This window comes from Oryzias latipes, assembly GCF_053564925.1.
Source record: "Oryzias latipes strain Hd-rR chromosome 1 unlocalized genomic scaffold, Olatipes_Hd-rR_3.1 chr1_Y".
Taxonomy (NCBI): domain Eukaryota; kingdom Metazoa; phylum Chordata; class Actinopteri; order Beloniformes; family Adrianichthyidae; genus Oryzias; species Oryzias latipes.
Window position 1 is genome coordinate 2266644 of NW_027616335.1, and position 14181 is coordinate 2280824.

At 40.5% G+C, this 14181-nt stretch overlaps 1 protein-coding gene across 2 annotated transcripts in view; it reads left to right on the forward strand.

Moving 5' to 3' along the window:
• Positions 1-14181, forward strand: part of LOC144990438 (mineralocorticoid receptor-like) — an 81302-nt gene that overhangs the window by 39060 nt on the left and 28061 nt on the right. For both annotated transcript variants that reach the window (XM_078943688.1, XM_078943689.1), the window contains exon 3: positions 8575-8702. In XM_078943688.1, the coding sequence (XP_078799814.1) occupies positions 8575-8702 (128 nt within the window). The remainder of the gene's footprint in view (positions 1-8574; positions 8703-14181) is intronic.

The following is a 14181-nucleotide window of genomic DNA, read 5'->3' on the forward strand; positions in this document are numbered from 1 at the left end:
CGGGGCTTGGTCCATAAAAGGCACATAAAGAAGAAGGACTTCCCTGTGTAAACTTAGCTGCTTAAACAGCTTTTCTGCTGAAATAACACAGGTGTTCTTTTTTTAAACTTTTTACTTTTTTGGGTGATCCTTGACATGTTAACCGTTTTCTGTTCAATACTGTTCCATTGTTTGAAGTCATTCTCTTCTCCCCTTGTCTGCATTTCCCAGCATGTCTACTGTGTTTACAGCTGTTTTGTGTTGGGCCCCGTTTCCAGCCTTGATGAACTTCAGAACAAAAAAAGAAACTTAGCAAACAAGAAACTTCGGTCTTTGAAGAAGCAAAAGCGGTTGCTTGGCTTTATCACACCAACTATAAAGCTATACAGTTGAAAAATTGACTATTTTCTTTAAAGGACTGTATAATACTGCTTTTCATTGGTCACTTTGAAGGAACTGTCAAAAATGACCTGTGTGCATAGGTATTTATTATTTTGATGCTTCTAATTTCTTCCTTTTGATGTCTTTTTTATTTTTATATATTTTATTTTTTGAAGATATTTGATGTTTTTGTGGCAACCTTTTAAAAAGATCGAATTAAATGTAGTTAACAAATTTTTTTTTATAATAACAGCGTGCTTCTGTGGTGAAGAACTGGAACCTAAAAACCGACCTCTAAGTCACCCAAAGGAATGCTGTGATGTTGTGCAAGAACATAAATATTTCCCCACTCAACTCTTAAACAAGCACTTTAAAGTATCATGTATTCAATTAATGTTTAAGTTTAGATTATTGGTGCCACACAGAAATGATAAACTGAGCATCCGGACGCGTCCTGAGCCCTGATTTTGCTCTGCGTGGACGTGGTCAGTCCCTGTGCCCTTGACAGACCCAACCAACAGGAGCTTCTAGTCATAATATTCTGACGCACCTGATAATAACACCCCACCCCAACTCCCAGAGATTCAAGTCCGTGAGCTCAGACACTTAGCCAAGAATTTCAGGTGCTCATTTTCCTTTTGCTGTGTGTGACAGGAAGGGGATTTTACCTAGGTTAAAATGGTAAACGCCCTAAGCTAGTTACGCTACTGCTAGGGATCCACAGTTTCTGTCAGGTTTCTGATTGTTCAGCTGCAGCTGTCTGAAAGGTCAAATAGCAGCAAAGAGTTTCAGAGGAGTCCTCACAGAAGTGAAGGGAGCTACAGCTTTCAGACGTCTCGTGCACAAACCGGATACTGCAGTGATGGAACTGATACTGCGGCCCTATATCCGTCCGTGGAGCGGAGCAGCAGGAGCTCCTTGAAGAGGCCTTAGTATTTGTGTGTTTCTGGGACTTGTCTCATTTCTTTGTTTACAGTCCAAACAATTGGTGTGTATGGGGGAATCTAAGTCGTGTTATGCGACTGTGAGAAAGGTCACCTATAGGCTGCAGCTTTTAGAGGAGTATCGAGTTTGCAGCTTTGAATTTGAACCAAAGAGCTTTAGCAGCCTTTTACAAAAATCTAAAAAACAGGTTTCAATGTCTTTGTGCAATGTGTTTGACTTAAAAAAACCAAACAAAAATAAAACCAAATCACCAAAATAAAAGATGCGTTTTGGTACCTCTAACTCCTTATAGATGAGAAGGAAAATTTAAAACATCTTAAACTTTTGATTTTTTTGTAACAGCTACTTCAGATTAAACTGTAACCTTAACACGAGTGTAACACAAGCCAGCCAAAGAGGAAATCTCATATTTCTGTATGCTCAGGTGCTCTGCCCAACGCCAGGGTCACCTTCACCGGGGGGGAAAAATAAATCCTGGGTGGCTTTCTAACACCACCCATAAGACCGGTCTCCCTTCAAGAGGTTGGCCGATGGGTGTCAGCCCTATGCCTGCCTTATCTCTTAATGCTTATGTAAGCCATGGCTGCCTCTCATAGTCACCACTAACATGGAGAAACCGGGCCAGGTTTTGTGAATATTCTTTGAAACAACTGAATCTGGGATGAGATTTTTCATGTGTTACATAAAAACTGCAGGCTAGACTATGCCGAGGTACTGTACTCTGTGTGTGTTTTCCTGTTTTTTTTTTTCAGAGTCAAGTCTGCCTCTCTTTCATGAAGGGCAGGTTCATGGAGGCTGTGGCACCTAATCTGAACTATCCCTGTGATAACAGCCCTACAGTGAGCCAGTTGGTGTGTCTGCTCAGGCACACATACACAAACATAGATTTATCTTTACATTGGGAAGATGGCTCTGTAGTGGTGCAAACAAAGTACCGTGCACAATTCTTTCTTTGCAAGTGTGTGTACATCAGACAGCGTTACACACATGATAAGGACATTGTCACAACAGAGCTCTCTGTAGTTCAGCTGCTTGTTTACTGACGCTGCCATGCTAATGTACTTGTACGGGTTAGAGGGTGCATTCCCAACCGTGACAGCTCGCTGTCGTCCATCTTGCGACCGATCATTCACCCATAATGATGTTGTGTTGATAAAGCTGTAAAAGGTGCACTTCTTTTGATGTCTCTTGTTTGCTGTGTAACTCCTAAAGTCCAACTCCAATCATCTTTTGTAAAAGCATTCCTAGTGGTCTCTTAAATGTTACTATGCCGTTTTTAGTAATAAGGATAACACGTGTCGTTTTGTAGCACGTAGTTTCTGTAGAGCGACAGGAGTTCATCACAAATTTCCCTCTGTGTTGTGGGTGGGACTGTTGGTGTTGAGTAAGCCTGCCCTAATTTCCCATCATCTCCTTTTTACACTCTCACTGGCTTACAGCCCCTCACAACCCCGACCTAATATAAGTGGTGCAACAAAAATGGCGAGCAATATCGGAGCTATGCAGCCGTACATTTTTCAGCCAGACACCAGCTCAGACGAGGAAAATAAAGAAGTACATGGATCTTTTTTCTGCAAGTGGATGCATCAGAATAGAGCAGAGAAGGGGGGATTGTACCCCGCCGATTGTAGCACCTAGGTCATTGCTACAAGCGGTGGCATTTTTCTGCTGTTCCTGATTTAAATAAATAAATACTCAGAAACACAGTTTTAATCTTAATTTCCTTTATATACTTCCTCCATCATTAGGAAAATGCTACAAGAACACGTTAAAAACACCAAAAGCACAATTTTCATTGGAGTAGGTCTTAATTACACCACTGAATTTGATCAAAATAGTTTAATCGTAGTGAATCATTGCCTGACATGAATTTTTTTTGGACGTCTGCGATTTAAATAAACTTCTGCAGCTGAAAGGACAGGCAGCTATTAGAACAATTTGAAGAATGCTCCCTGTGTGACTTCTGCATGTAAAAAATTCAAAAAGCAGCTTGAACTAAACATCTGTCCAGTGTTTTTGACCTCCGCTATATTCTGGGCCTCGCTTGTTCTCAACATCTCTTTTCCGTTTGTAACCTGATTAATGGAATCTAATCGAATGAGCAACAGAAGTGGGGGAGCGACATGAATTAGCCGGAGATGCTAACCTCGCCTCGTGAATCTAGAATCAGTCCTTTTGTCCTTATCTGTGCCCTCATGGGAAATAAACAGTAACTAAATCAGTCGCGAGCTTTGTGTGTGTTGTGTTTAAAGATGAAAGGGCTTCAAAACAATGAAAGTGCTGCCCTGGGGTTTCTGTTGAAAAAAAGAAAACCCAACTGAAGCAAAGAATGAGACCTTTGATCTGTTCAGTCGGTCCCAATGAGTGAAGCTGAGGCTGTACAAAGAAACAGGAAAGAGGGGTCAAGAAATAAGAGGTCACAGGTGTAGCTTAAACGTAAAAACACTTTTTTGTGTGCAGAAATTGCGTGGTGTGAGTACAGTAGAAGTGGATCCCTTAAGAACATCACTAATTAGCCGGTGTAATTTTGGTAAATGTACTTGTTTTGAGACTTTGTATTGCATAATTAGCACGACTGAGATACGATTTTTGCAGGAACTAACTGTTGACCGCCAGAGCAGACATTTTAAAACAGTTTGATTTGGTCGGTTACTTGCTGTTGCTGCTGCACAGTCTCTGTAGCCCGGCCTGTCCGCTTTGATTTCATAAACGGAGCGAGTGACCTATATACTTCTCTGAGGGAGGGGAAGTCACCTTGCTAGGTTGACCAGCAGGCAAGCATGTTGGCATGCAGCAATGAGGTTTTTATGTGCTGCAGTGTTCAAAGAGGGCTGACCAGCAGCTCGATATTAGAAGCATACTTTAGGAAGACCTCTTGTTTGCTGCTCGTGTTGTTCTTGGCCGGGAAAACCTTCTGGGGCCTGTTTCTCTTGGCTGCCGTTGTCTTCTTTTTAACACTGCTTGATGATGGAGTGAAAAAGCCAAGTTATGGAGGAGTATCTCTGTGCGTTAACACACAGAAAAATGTGTCTTGACGTGAACTGCATTTGCACACATGCACACACTCAGTCACTCAGCTGGAGCCATGGGGCCCAGTGCCAGAAGTATCAAGTCAGACAAACACCTCACCAGAGACTCTTCTAAGCGTCCTAACAAATTGAATGTGTGTATATGGACAAGAGGGAATTAGATCAGTGGTCCTGATTGTATCTGAGTGTGCTGTTGCTGTACCCCTTTCCAGCTAGTTCCCCCAGAGGAAATGTGTGTGCAGAGGGGAGAGACGGAGAGAGGAGGAGGACAGAGAGCTTGGCAGCTGGTTTGATGAAGGATGTACCGAGAATGTTAAGCAGACAATCACCTTGCATGTTATTGATTGAGATGGAAGAGAGATAATTAGCACAGAAAAGAAGGGGAAGCTGAGGCCACTTTTAATGTTTTGATACAAGCTGTTCCCTCTTTGTACCCATCCAAATGTTGCGATCTTTGCATGTGTTGTGCATGTGAGCATAACACAGTATGATGTATGAAAGTTTGCACTGTATGTAATCTTGTGGAAACTGTACAGCCTTCAAGGATTTTAAGGAAAGGTCCAATCATATTAATCTGACAAACCTTTCTTGCAAATTGATAGAGTTAATATTGTAATTTTTTGGCTTAGTTTTGAAAGTGATGTAGAATGGCACTATTTCTTCCAGTCCTGTGATGTCCGCCCCATTGTCTTTAATAATGTTCTTTGACATGCCATAACTTTTTGACCATTTCGCTATTAACATGAATCAGCTGATTCTAATGCTAAGTTCTCGCCGGGCATGAGATGTGGATTCAAGAAGTTCTTGAACACGTGTTTGGCTTAAGGAGTTCAAACTGGATCGTCACTCCCCAACACTAGTGCATGTCCGTCACCTACAGTTAAAGGAGACTTAATGCAAAATGTCGAAGCATGCAAATCTCGTGAATTTTGCTCCAGGCTTTTACTTTCACTGCTTGATTCCGATATATGACAGACTCGGTGTTATAGAATTCCATCAGGACACAAACTGCAACTATCACTTTGTCCTTTATGATCAATTTTCTAACTGTTGGCCACTCCGTGAACTGAAAGGGATGTCATACATATGACACTACTTAACCCGAGTCCCTAACTGGTCAAAGTTCAACCTGGTTTACCTTACATTGCGCATTACGCGTTTTGTATGCAGGGCCTGAAAACAGACTTAAACACCTCACTGCTGTGAATTGTTGTATATCAGCAAAAGGCTGCTTTTCTCTGCTAGAGAATCCGCTGGAATCATTTAGAAATCCCAGTCTGATCATCTCGTCATTTATTGTAAAAGCATTCCCAGTGGTCTTTCAATTCTTAATTATGCTGTTTTTAGCCAAAATCTAAAAACCTTTGTTGTTTTCTTGGACACTGTGTCTACAAAGTAGTTCATTAGAAATTCTTCTCTGAGTTGTGGGCGGGACTGTTGTTGTGGAGCAACCCAGCCCCTACTTCCCTTATCCATCTGTTTACACATTCTACCACCACTCACAGCCGCAATCTAATGATATCGGTGCAACAAAAATCACGAGACATATTGCAGCTAACCAGCTGTGCAGTTTAGTTCCAGATGCTAGCACGGATGAGGAAGACAAAGATTTACATGGATCTAGTCGTCTACAAGTAGATGCATCAGAATGGAGTGGAGCGGGGAGAATCTGGGTTGCCATTGTAGCACCTATGCCACTGCTACAAGCTTTTTCAAATGGCATATTTTGTTTGCTCCTGATTTCACTATGATTTAAATAAATAAATACTCAGAAAGGCAACTTTAAGATTAATTGTCTTTAGCTATGTTCTCCATGATCAGAAAAATGCTACAAGAACATTTAAAAGAACCAAAAAGATGATTTTTCCTTGGTGTGGGTCTTTAATTGCATAAAAGGAGGAAGAGTCACAACAGTCTTAAGAATGTCAACACTGTAGTTAAAGCTTTGATGTTAAAGGGTAAATTAGGGCTGCTCGATATGAGGAAAACCTTTGATATGCGATATTAGTGATCAATATTGCGATGACGATATAACTTGCGATACATGAACAAATAGCAAAACATCATTTCTATTTCACTGCAACAATTTAATTTAAATAAGAGTCAACATACCTTTAATTAATTGAATGAAACTAGTCTACATGGGCAACATAAAAGGGCTTCATTCGATTGGTCAAATGCATAAATGGATTTATTTGATTAGCTAAATACGTCAAGCTGCCATAAGATTGTTTTAGTACATATAAAGTAACCATTTGTTGTGATTTTCGCCTTCTTTTACAATATGCATATTGCACAGCTTGATATCGCGATAACGATAAATTTGTGATTTATCGTTAAGGCCTAAGGTAAATGAATTTCTGACATTTGGTCTGACACATTTGTGTTTTCTTTATTTAGAAAATGGCTAATTATAGTGAAACTGTTGGAAAAACTCTACCTGCTTCATAATACATTAACCGAAGGTAGACCTTTGAGACTAATCCCCACGATCCACAGGTCTCATTTGCAGGAACTTTTTAACAAATTCTTCCACCTAGCTGTGCATTGCTTGTGATACTGTGTTCATCCAGAGCTTTAATGGCTGTATAATTATAGAAATCGGTCAGTGTGATGAAAAGTAAATAGTCCATTGTAAACATAGATCTGGAGCAGCAGATTGCTGTCCAACTAAACCTTTTTTTCAGTACTGATTCAGGGCATTGGAAACGAATGGTTTTTGGCATTTAAGTCTGCAATTTTACTCTTAGACCTGGGGTGGGGATATTCTAGATCTCAAGGGCCTGTGAGTCTGCATGATTTCCAGAAATTTGTGCCCTACTCATATCTGATTACCTGGATCAGGTGTGTCCTGCCAATTAGAACATTTAGATTTGATTTTGATTTTATTGATTTATTTCAAGCATTGTAGTCAAAGCAATAAAGAATTTACACATATTTATCAAACTCATTACAGAAATGATGAAATGCATAGATTAAAAAGACAGAAAACAAAACAAAAATGTCACTTATATCATATATGCTTAATTAAATACAGTGATAATTAACTGAGGTATAAGTAGAGTTTGATTTATTGCTTGAAAAGGAGTGGGAAGAAGCAAGCTTATATAATCCCACCCCTACTGAGTTCATTCATTTGATAGTTTAACAGTGTTTTTAAATCCGGTTCTGATCAGAAAGATTCTCTTCAAGTAACAAAATCCAGTGCCTAGAAATGATTGATGATCTTCAGAAAACATTCATTCATGATTTCAGTAAACAGTAACGATACCGATACGTAATAATAATTGATTATCATTAGAACACATGATAACATCAAACTAGTAATTATTGCTACACATTGCAGATCAAGTAAATAAAATCAATAGCTTATTGATTGTAATTCAAACATTTCAGTAATCATTATTGCACATTACAATGTAACTCTCATTGGTTGTAATTAAAAGAGCTTTGATTATTTCACCACACTCAAGTTCACACATGTATTTGGAATTTTTCAAACACCTGTTGATCCTTAAATCCTCTTATCTTCATATCCTGAAATAAGAGTTTCTTTATACATTTTCTTGAATATTTGAATATTTGAACATTTTTTGAGCTTATTACTTAAACCGTTCCAAAGTTTAGTGCCACACACCAACACACAGAAACCTTTCCTTGTGGTTTTTATCAGTTTGATCTTGAAGTTCCTACATCCCCTCAGTCTGTAGCCTCCTTCATTTTCTAAGAACTGTTTTTGGATAATGAATGGTAACGATTTCCCACTGGCTCTGTATAAAAGTTGCGCAGTGTAAAAATCCACAAGGTCATACAGTTTTAAAAGTCTTGATTGATATGACATTAAAGAGGAAGTTATGTAAGAAACCAATGAGAAATGCAGCCCCCAGTGACCACCCCTTTCATAGACCCTCACATAGTTCCTGTACAGAGGAGGATGGGCAGTTTTGATTGTGCACAGATTTGGTATCCTGCACTCAACTTATTGAATTTAAATGATACGACCCATGAATCTGTCATTACCATCTCTGGAAGCATGGTCTACTTGTAAATCGGAGGACTTCAAAGTCTTCTTTTGTTTATTGGAAGGTATATTTATGGCCTGCGGTTGGGCACTGCTGCTGTCAGTGGATGGTAAAAATTAAGTTTCAGCGAGGGCTTAATTTGTTACTGCCATTTGAGGTTCTTATTTATTTTGTTGTTAAATAATGTTTGGTTGAAACCCTTGTGTATTTGTTTCCAGCTCATCACTGAGACAACCTTCCTCAACAGCCAAAGTTTGCCTGGTTTGTGGAGACGAGGCTTCGGGGTGCCACTATGGCGTTGTGACATGTGGGAGCTGCAAAGTCTTCTTCAAAAGAGCCGTGGAAGGTAAAATCTCAACCCACAAGATGATGATGCTTTAGGGATTTGTTGTATTTCGATACTTTTATTAACTGCTGAAATAGACAAAAAATAACTTTCTATATTATTTACAGAAAAAAACAAGTAAGCATCTGGGGAGGTTTTATCAAATAAAATCTGATGTTACTACTATACAATTTTTAAATAAAAAAGAGTGCATACTTTTAAGAACAACAATTTTTTGTGTTAATTCATACTGCCAATTCTTTGGCAAAGATGGTAAAAGATAACATGCAGGCATCTGTTTGCTGGGAAGATGTTGCACAAAGCACTGAAGCTATTTGTATTTGTCAGCTTCAAGCAAATGTTGAACATGTATACCGCACATCCTTCCTTATACATATGAAGCAGTGCACACACTGTAACAAATTCTATTCTTTCTATTTTTTAGCAAGATTCTGGTCAGTTAAAACACTCCTTTATTTAAGAAAAAGCTTTACATAAAAGTATGGTTAGGAAATCCAGAAAAACCAATTTTTTAAGAATTTATTTGTAATTTATGATGGAAAATAAGTATTTGGTCAACTACAAACAAGCACGATTTCTGGCTCTCACATACTTGTAACTTCTTTTGTAAAAGGATCCTCTGTCCTTCACTGGTTATCTTTTATTAAAGGCACCTGTTTAAACTTTTCTATATAAAGGACATCTGCCCACAACTCAAAACAATCACACTCCAATCTCCATTATGGCCGAGAGCAAAGAGCTATCTAAGGACACCAGAAACCAAATTGTTGACTGAATGTGCAATAGGTAAGCAGCTTGGTGTGAAGAAATCAACTGTGGGAGCAATTATTAGGAAATGGAAGACATACAAGACCACTGATAATCTCCCTCCATCTGGGGCTCCCAGCATGATCTCACCCTGTGGAGTCAAAGGCTACGTTTACACCGCATGCTGAAACGACCCAATTCCTTTTTTTTGGTCCCAATGGGACCTGTATCTGATCTTTTCATGACAGTCTGGACGACACAGATCCGATCTTTTCAAATGCGACCCAGGCCACCTGGGTATGTGGTCCTGTATCCGATACGTATCCGATCTTTTCAAATGCGACCGCCATCAGGCCGCCGTCTGGCCACATGAATTTGACCGATACGTCATTGAGACGCTACAAACATCATAATTCTGCGTTGAAGTAGGCGGGAACTAGAACATAAACATCAACCATGGCGGACGATGCTTCTGAGACCAGTCAATGGAAGGGAAGCGAGGTCCCCGATTTGATTCATATTTGGGGTGACAGCTCTATTCAGGCCAAACTCGAGGGCTCTTATCGCAACCGGGCGGTTTTTGAAAACATTTCCAGCGAAATGGCAGAGCGTGGTGTTGAACCTTCCCCGCGATTACTTTTTTTTTTTCTCCCTTTCCGACTTTGGTCAGAAGCGCGGGGGACCCAAGGCGGATCCTCCTCCGGGGTTCACTTCGGACCCTTAGATTCTCCAGAACGGATTAATAAAGAGTCAATAGCATTTATTCTGGGGGAAGCCTTCTTTTATTACCGTTCTCCTTCCTCCCTAACACACAACATGAATGTGCGCCCACACTGCCCCCCTCATTCTCTACCTCGCTGCACGCGCTCTCTCCTCTCTCTTACACACATGCGCACGGCCCCAACACTTACACATCCCCATTCGACAACAGTGGGTACAGACGATCCTGGCTCCAATGCCTTCTTAAAATGAGAAGATTGTTATTGTGCTGGCTCTTTTGTGAAAATAAATGTAATAATACAAAAAGAGCTCCGCTGTTGACAACACTGTTGTTGACATCCATTGTTTTATTTTGTTGTTTTTTTTTACTTGTCCTGTCCAACAGCTAGGCAGGCAGATGAGAGCTGAGGGCCTCTTGTGTTGGACATATTTTACTTTAACAAGAGGGGTTATTAATCTTCAGACAAACCAAAGGTATGACTGAATAAACCCCTTTTGTAATTGAGGCCAAACTTTATTAATTTCAACCATGTTTGAATACCTTTGGTGTTGGACCGGACGGAAAAGGAAAGAAGGGAAGAAGAGAGAGGGATGTTGGGGGGGGGGGGGGGGGGGGGTAAGACCATGAAGCAGCATAGAGCAGACAGGTTTACTGGTTGTTTATCATTACGGTACGGTTCAAATGTAGTACAAAAAGGGCGGGGCCTGTCCACACACACTCAAATGTTATCAACACACCTGCTAGCTGCAAAAAATGTCCACATGTCAACATGTACACAAAACAGATAGTGTTGACATCCATTGTTAACGTTAGCTACTTCCGCAAACGAGTGACGTCGTTCCCCTTTGAGTACTCTTCTGCGCGGGTCACTTCTGGGTCATTTCACGGTCACACAGGAGATCACAAAAATTCGCATTTAATTGGAAATGTGAACAGCCTAGCAAAAACATCGGATTTTTTCAAAAAATCGGAATTGAGCATTAGGCCCTGCAGTGTGAATGTAGCCAAAATGGTCACAAGAACGGTGAGCAAAAATCCAATAACCACACTAGGAGACCTAGTGAATGACCTGCAGAGAGCTGGGAGCAAAGGAACAAAGTCTGCCATCAGTAACACACTATGCCACCAGGGACTCAAGTCCTGCAGTGCCAGACGTGTCCCCCTGCTGAAGCCAGTACATGTGCAGGCCCGTCTAAAGTTTGCTAGAGAGCATTTGGAGGATCCAGAACAAGATTGAGAGAATGTTTTATGATCAGAAGAAACCGAAATAGAACGTTTTTGTAAGAACTCTACTCGTCTTGTTTGGAGGAAAAAAGAATGCTGAGTTGCACCCAAAGAGCACCATACCAACTACAGTCCCTGACAAAAGTCTTGTCGCTTATTCATTTTGTAGAAACAAAAGCGTATAACCTCACTTTAAATGAATCCATTGGTTTTAGAAATGTTGCATATGAAAGCTAAAACCCTCCCAGACTATGTTCAATATACTAAAATAAAATTGCTTCACTGAAGAAAGATTGATCATTTAATGAACACAGAAAGGTCACATTTTGGCAAGACAAAAGTTTTGTCGCCTTGTCATATGATGCACCCAATCCTAGATTACAGCCTCACCTGTGATCAATTACTGATCAATCAATTAGTGGGTGTGTATAAAAAGAACTCCAGCACACCAGGCCTTCACATCAACTGCAACTTGACCTCTGACAACATGCCTAAGATTCACCCTGAGACCAAAGCGTTGATTATCAAGAGGCTGAAGACCAGATCCACTGCTGAGGTGGCTGACACCTTCAATGTGTCTCAGCGTCAAGTACAAAGAATAAGAAGATGGGACTGAAGATGTTTTTGACAAGCCCAGGTCCGGCAGACCCCGCAAGACAACTGCTCGGGAGGACCGTTTGTTGGTTCGAAAATCCAAGGCCAGCCCCTTTTCCACTGCAGCAGAGCTCCACCAGGCCTGTTCACCTCAAGTCCCTGTGTCAACCAGAACAGTTTGTAGAATTCTGTCTCAAAATGGCCTCCATGGTCGAATCAGTGCCCAGAAACCAGCACTAAACAAAAGACAATTGAAAAAACATGCTGTATTTGCCAAGGCCCGCAGCCTGCTGAAAGGATGGACGCTGGAAAAGTGGCAGTAGGTGGATTTCTCAGATGAGTCTTCAGTTGAATTACATCACAGCCGCCGCAAATATTGCAGGAGACCAACTGAAGCCCGCATGGACCCAAGATTCACCCAGAAAACAATTAAGTTTGGTGGCGGAAAAATCATGGTCTGGGGTTACATCCAGTATGGGGGTGTGCGAAACATTTGCAGGGTGGAAGGCAATATCAATAGCCTAAAATATCAAGAAGTATTACCTACCTCTTACATTCCCAACCATAAAAGGGGTCAAATTCTGCAGTAGGATGGTGCTCCATCGCATATTTCCATCTCTACATCAAAGTTCCTCTAGGCGAAGAAGATCAAGGTGCTCCAGGACTGGCCTGCCCAGTCACCAGACATGAACATCATTGAGCATGTCTGGGGTAGAATGAAAGAGGAAGCATGGAAGACGAAACCAAAGAATCTTGATGAACTCTGGGAGGCATGTAAGACTGCTTTCTTTGCTATTCCTGATGACTTCATCGATAAATTGTATGAATCATTGTCAAACCGCATGGATACTGTCCTTCAAGCTCATGGAAGTCATACAAGATATTAAATATGGATCTAACAGTAGCACTACTTAATTCACTGATGTTATGCAACATATTTTTTTTTTTGAAGTAAATTATTTGTTAAATTTTCACATTACTCTATGTAGGCGACAAAACTTTGGGAGGGTTTTAGCTTTCATATGAGACATTTCTAAAAACAATGGATTCATTAAAAGTGAGGTTATACGCTTTTTTTTCTACGAAATGGATAAGCGACAAGACTTTTGTCAGGGACTGTATAAAGCATGGGGGTGGAAACATCGTGCTTTGGGCTGTTTTTCAGCAAAGGGACCAGGACGACTGATCCGTTACAGGAAAGAATGAATGGGGCTATGTATTTTGAGTGAAAACAGCAAGGGCATTGAAGATGAAATACACTGCCTGGGAAACGAAGGAGTGGTTCTGTAAGAAGCATTTCAAGGTCCTGGAGTGGCCTAGCCAGTCACCAGATCTCAGCCCCATAGAAAATCTTTGAAGGGAGTTGAAAGTCTGTGTTTGCCCTGCAAAAATATCAATACTCTATTCCTCTGTATGGAGGAATAGGCCAAAATACCAGCAACAGTTTGTGAAGTCTCAGAAAACGACTGACTGCTGTCATTGCCAACAAAGGGTATATAACAACATATTGAGTTGAAATTTTGTTATTAACCAAATATTTATTTTCCACCATAATTTACAAATTAATTCTGTAAATTGATTTTCTGGATATTTTTGTTATCCTTTAATATTATATATTGCATTTTGTCTCTCATAGTTTAGGTATACCTATGATAAAATACAGGCCTCTCTCATCTTTTTAAGTGGGAGAACTTGCACATTTGGTGGCTGACCAGAAACTTTTTTTCCCACTGTAAATGTCCTTTGGATATGATTCTATTGTCCACAATCAAAACTCACCTCTAGCATCCAGATAAGAAAAGTCAATGTGCTACTCATATGCGTCACCCGTTACCAATCCGTCACCCGTGGCTGGGTGGCTCGGTTGGTAAGGTGACAAGCTACCATGCAGGAATCCAGGGTTCGATTCCCGGAGGGGAATAAGCAATGGTACTGGGGGGCAATTACCATATCAATGGCAAACAGTTAACATCACCCAATGGGGGTCCTTAGGCAAGGCCCTTAACACTACTGCCTCCCGAGCGCTCCCCAGGGGATGGGTCAAATGCGGAGAAGAATTTCCCCATTGAGGGATGAATACAGTATAAATTTATTTAAATTTATTTTATTTTTATTTATAAGCAGCACATCAGGCACACTTAATCTGTCACCAGTTGCATTTTGACCTTAAATCATGTTTAATGTATATATATA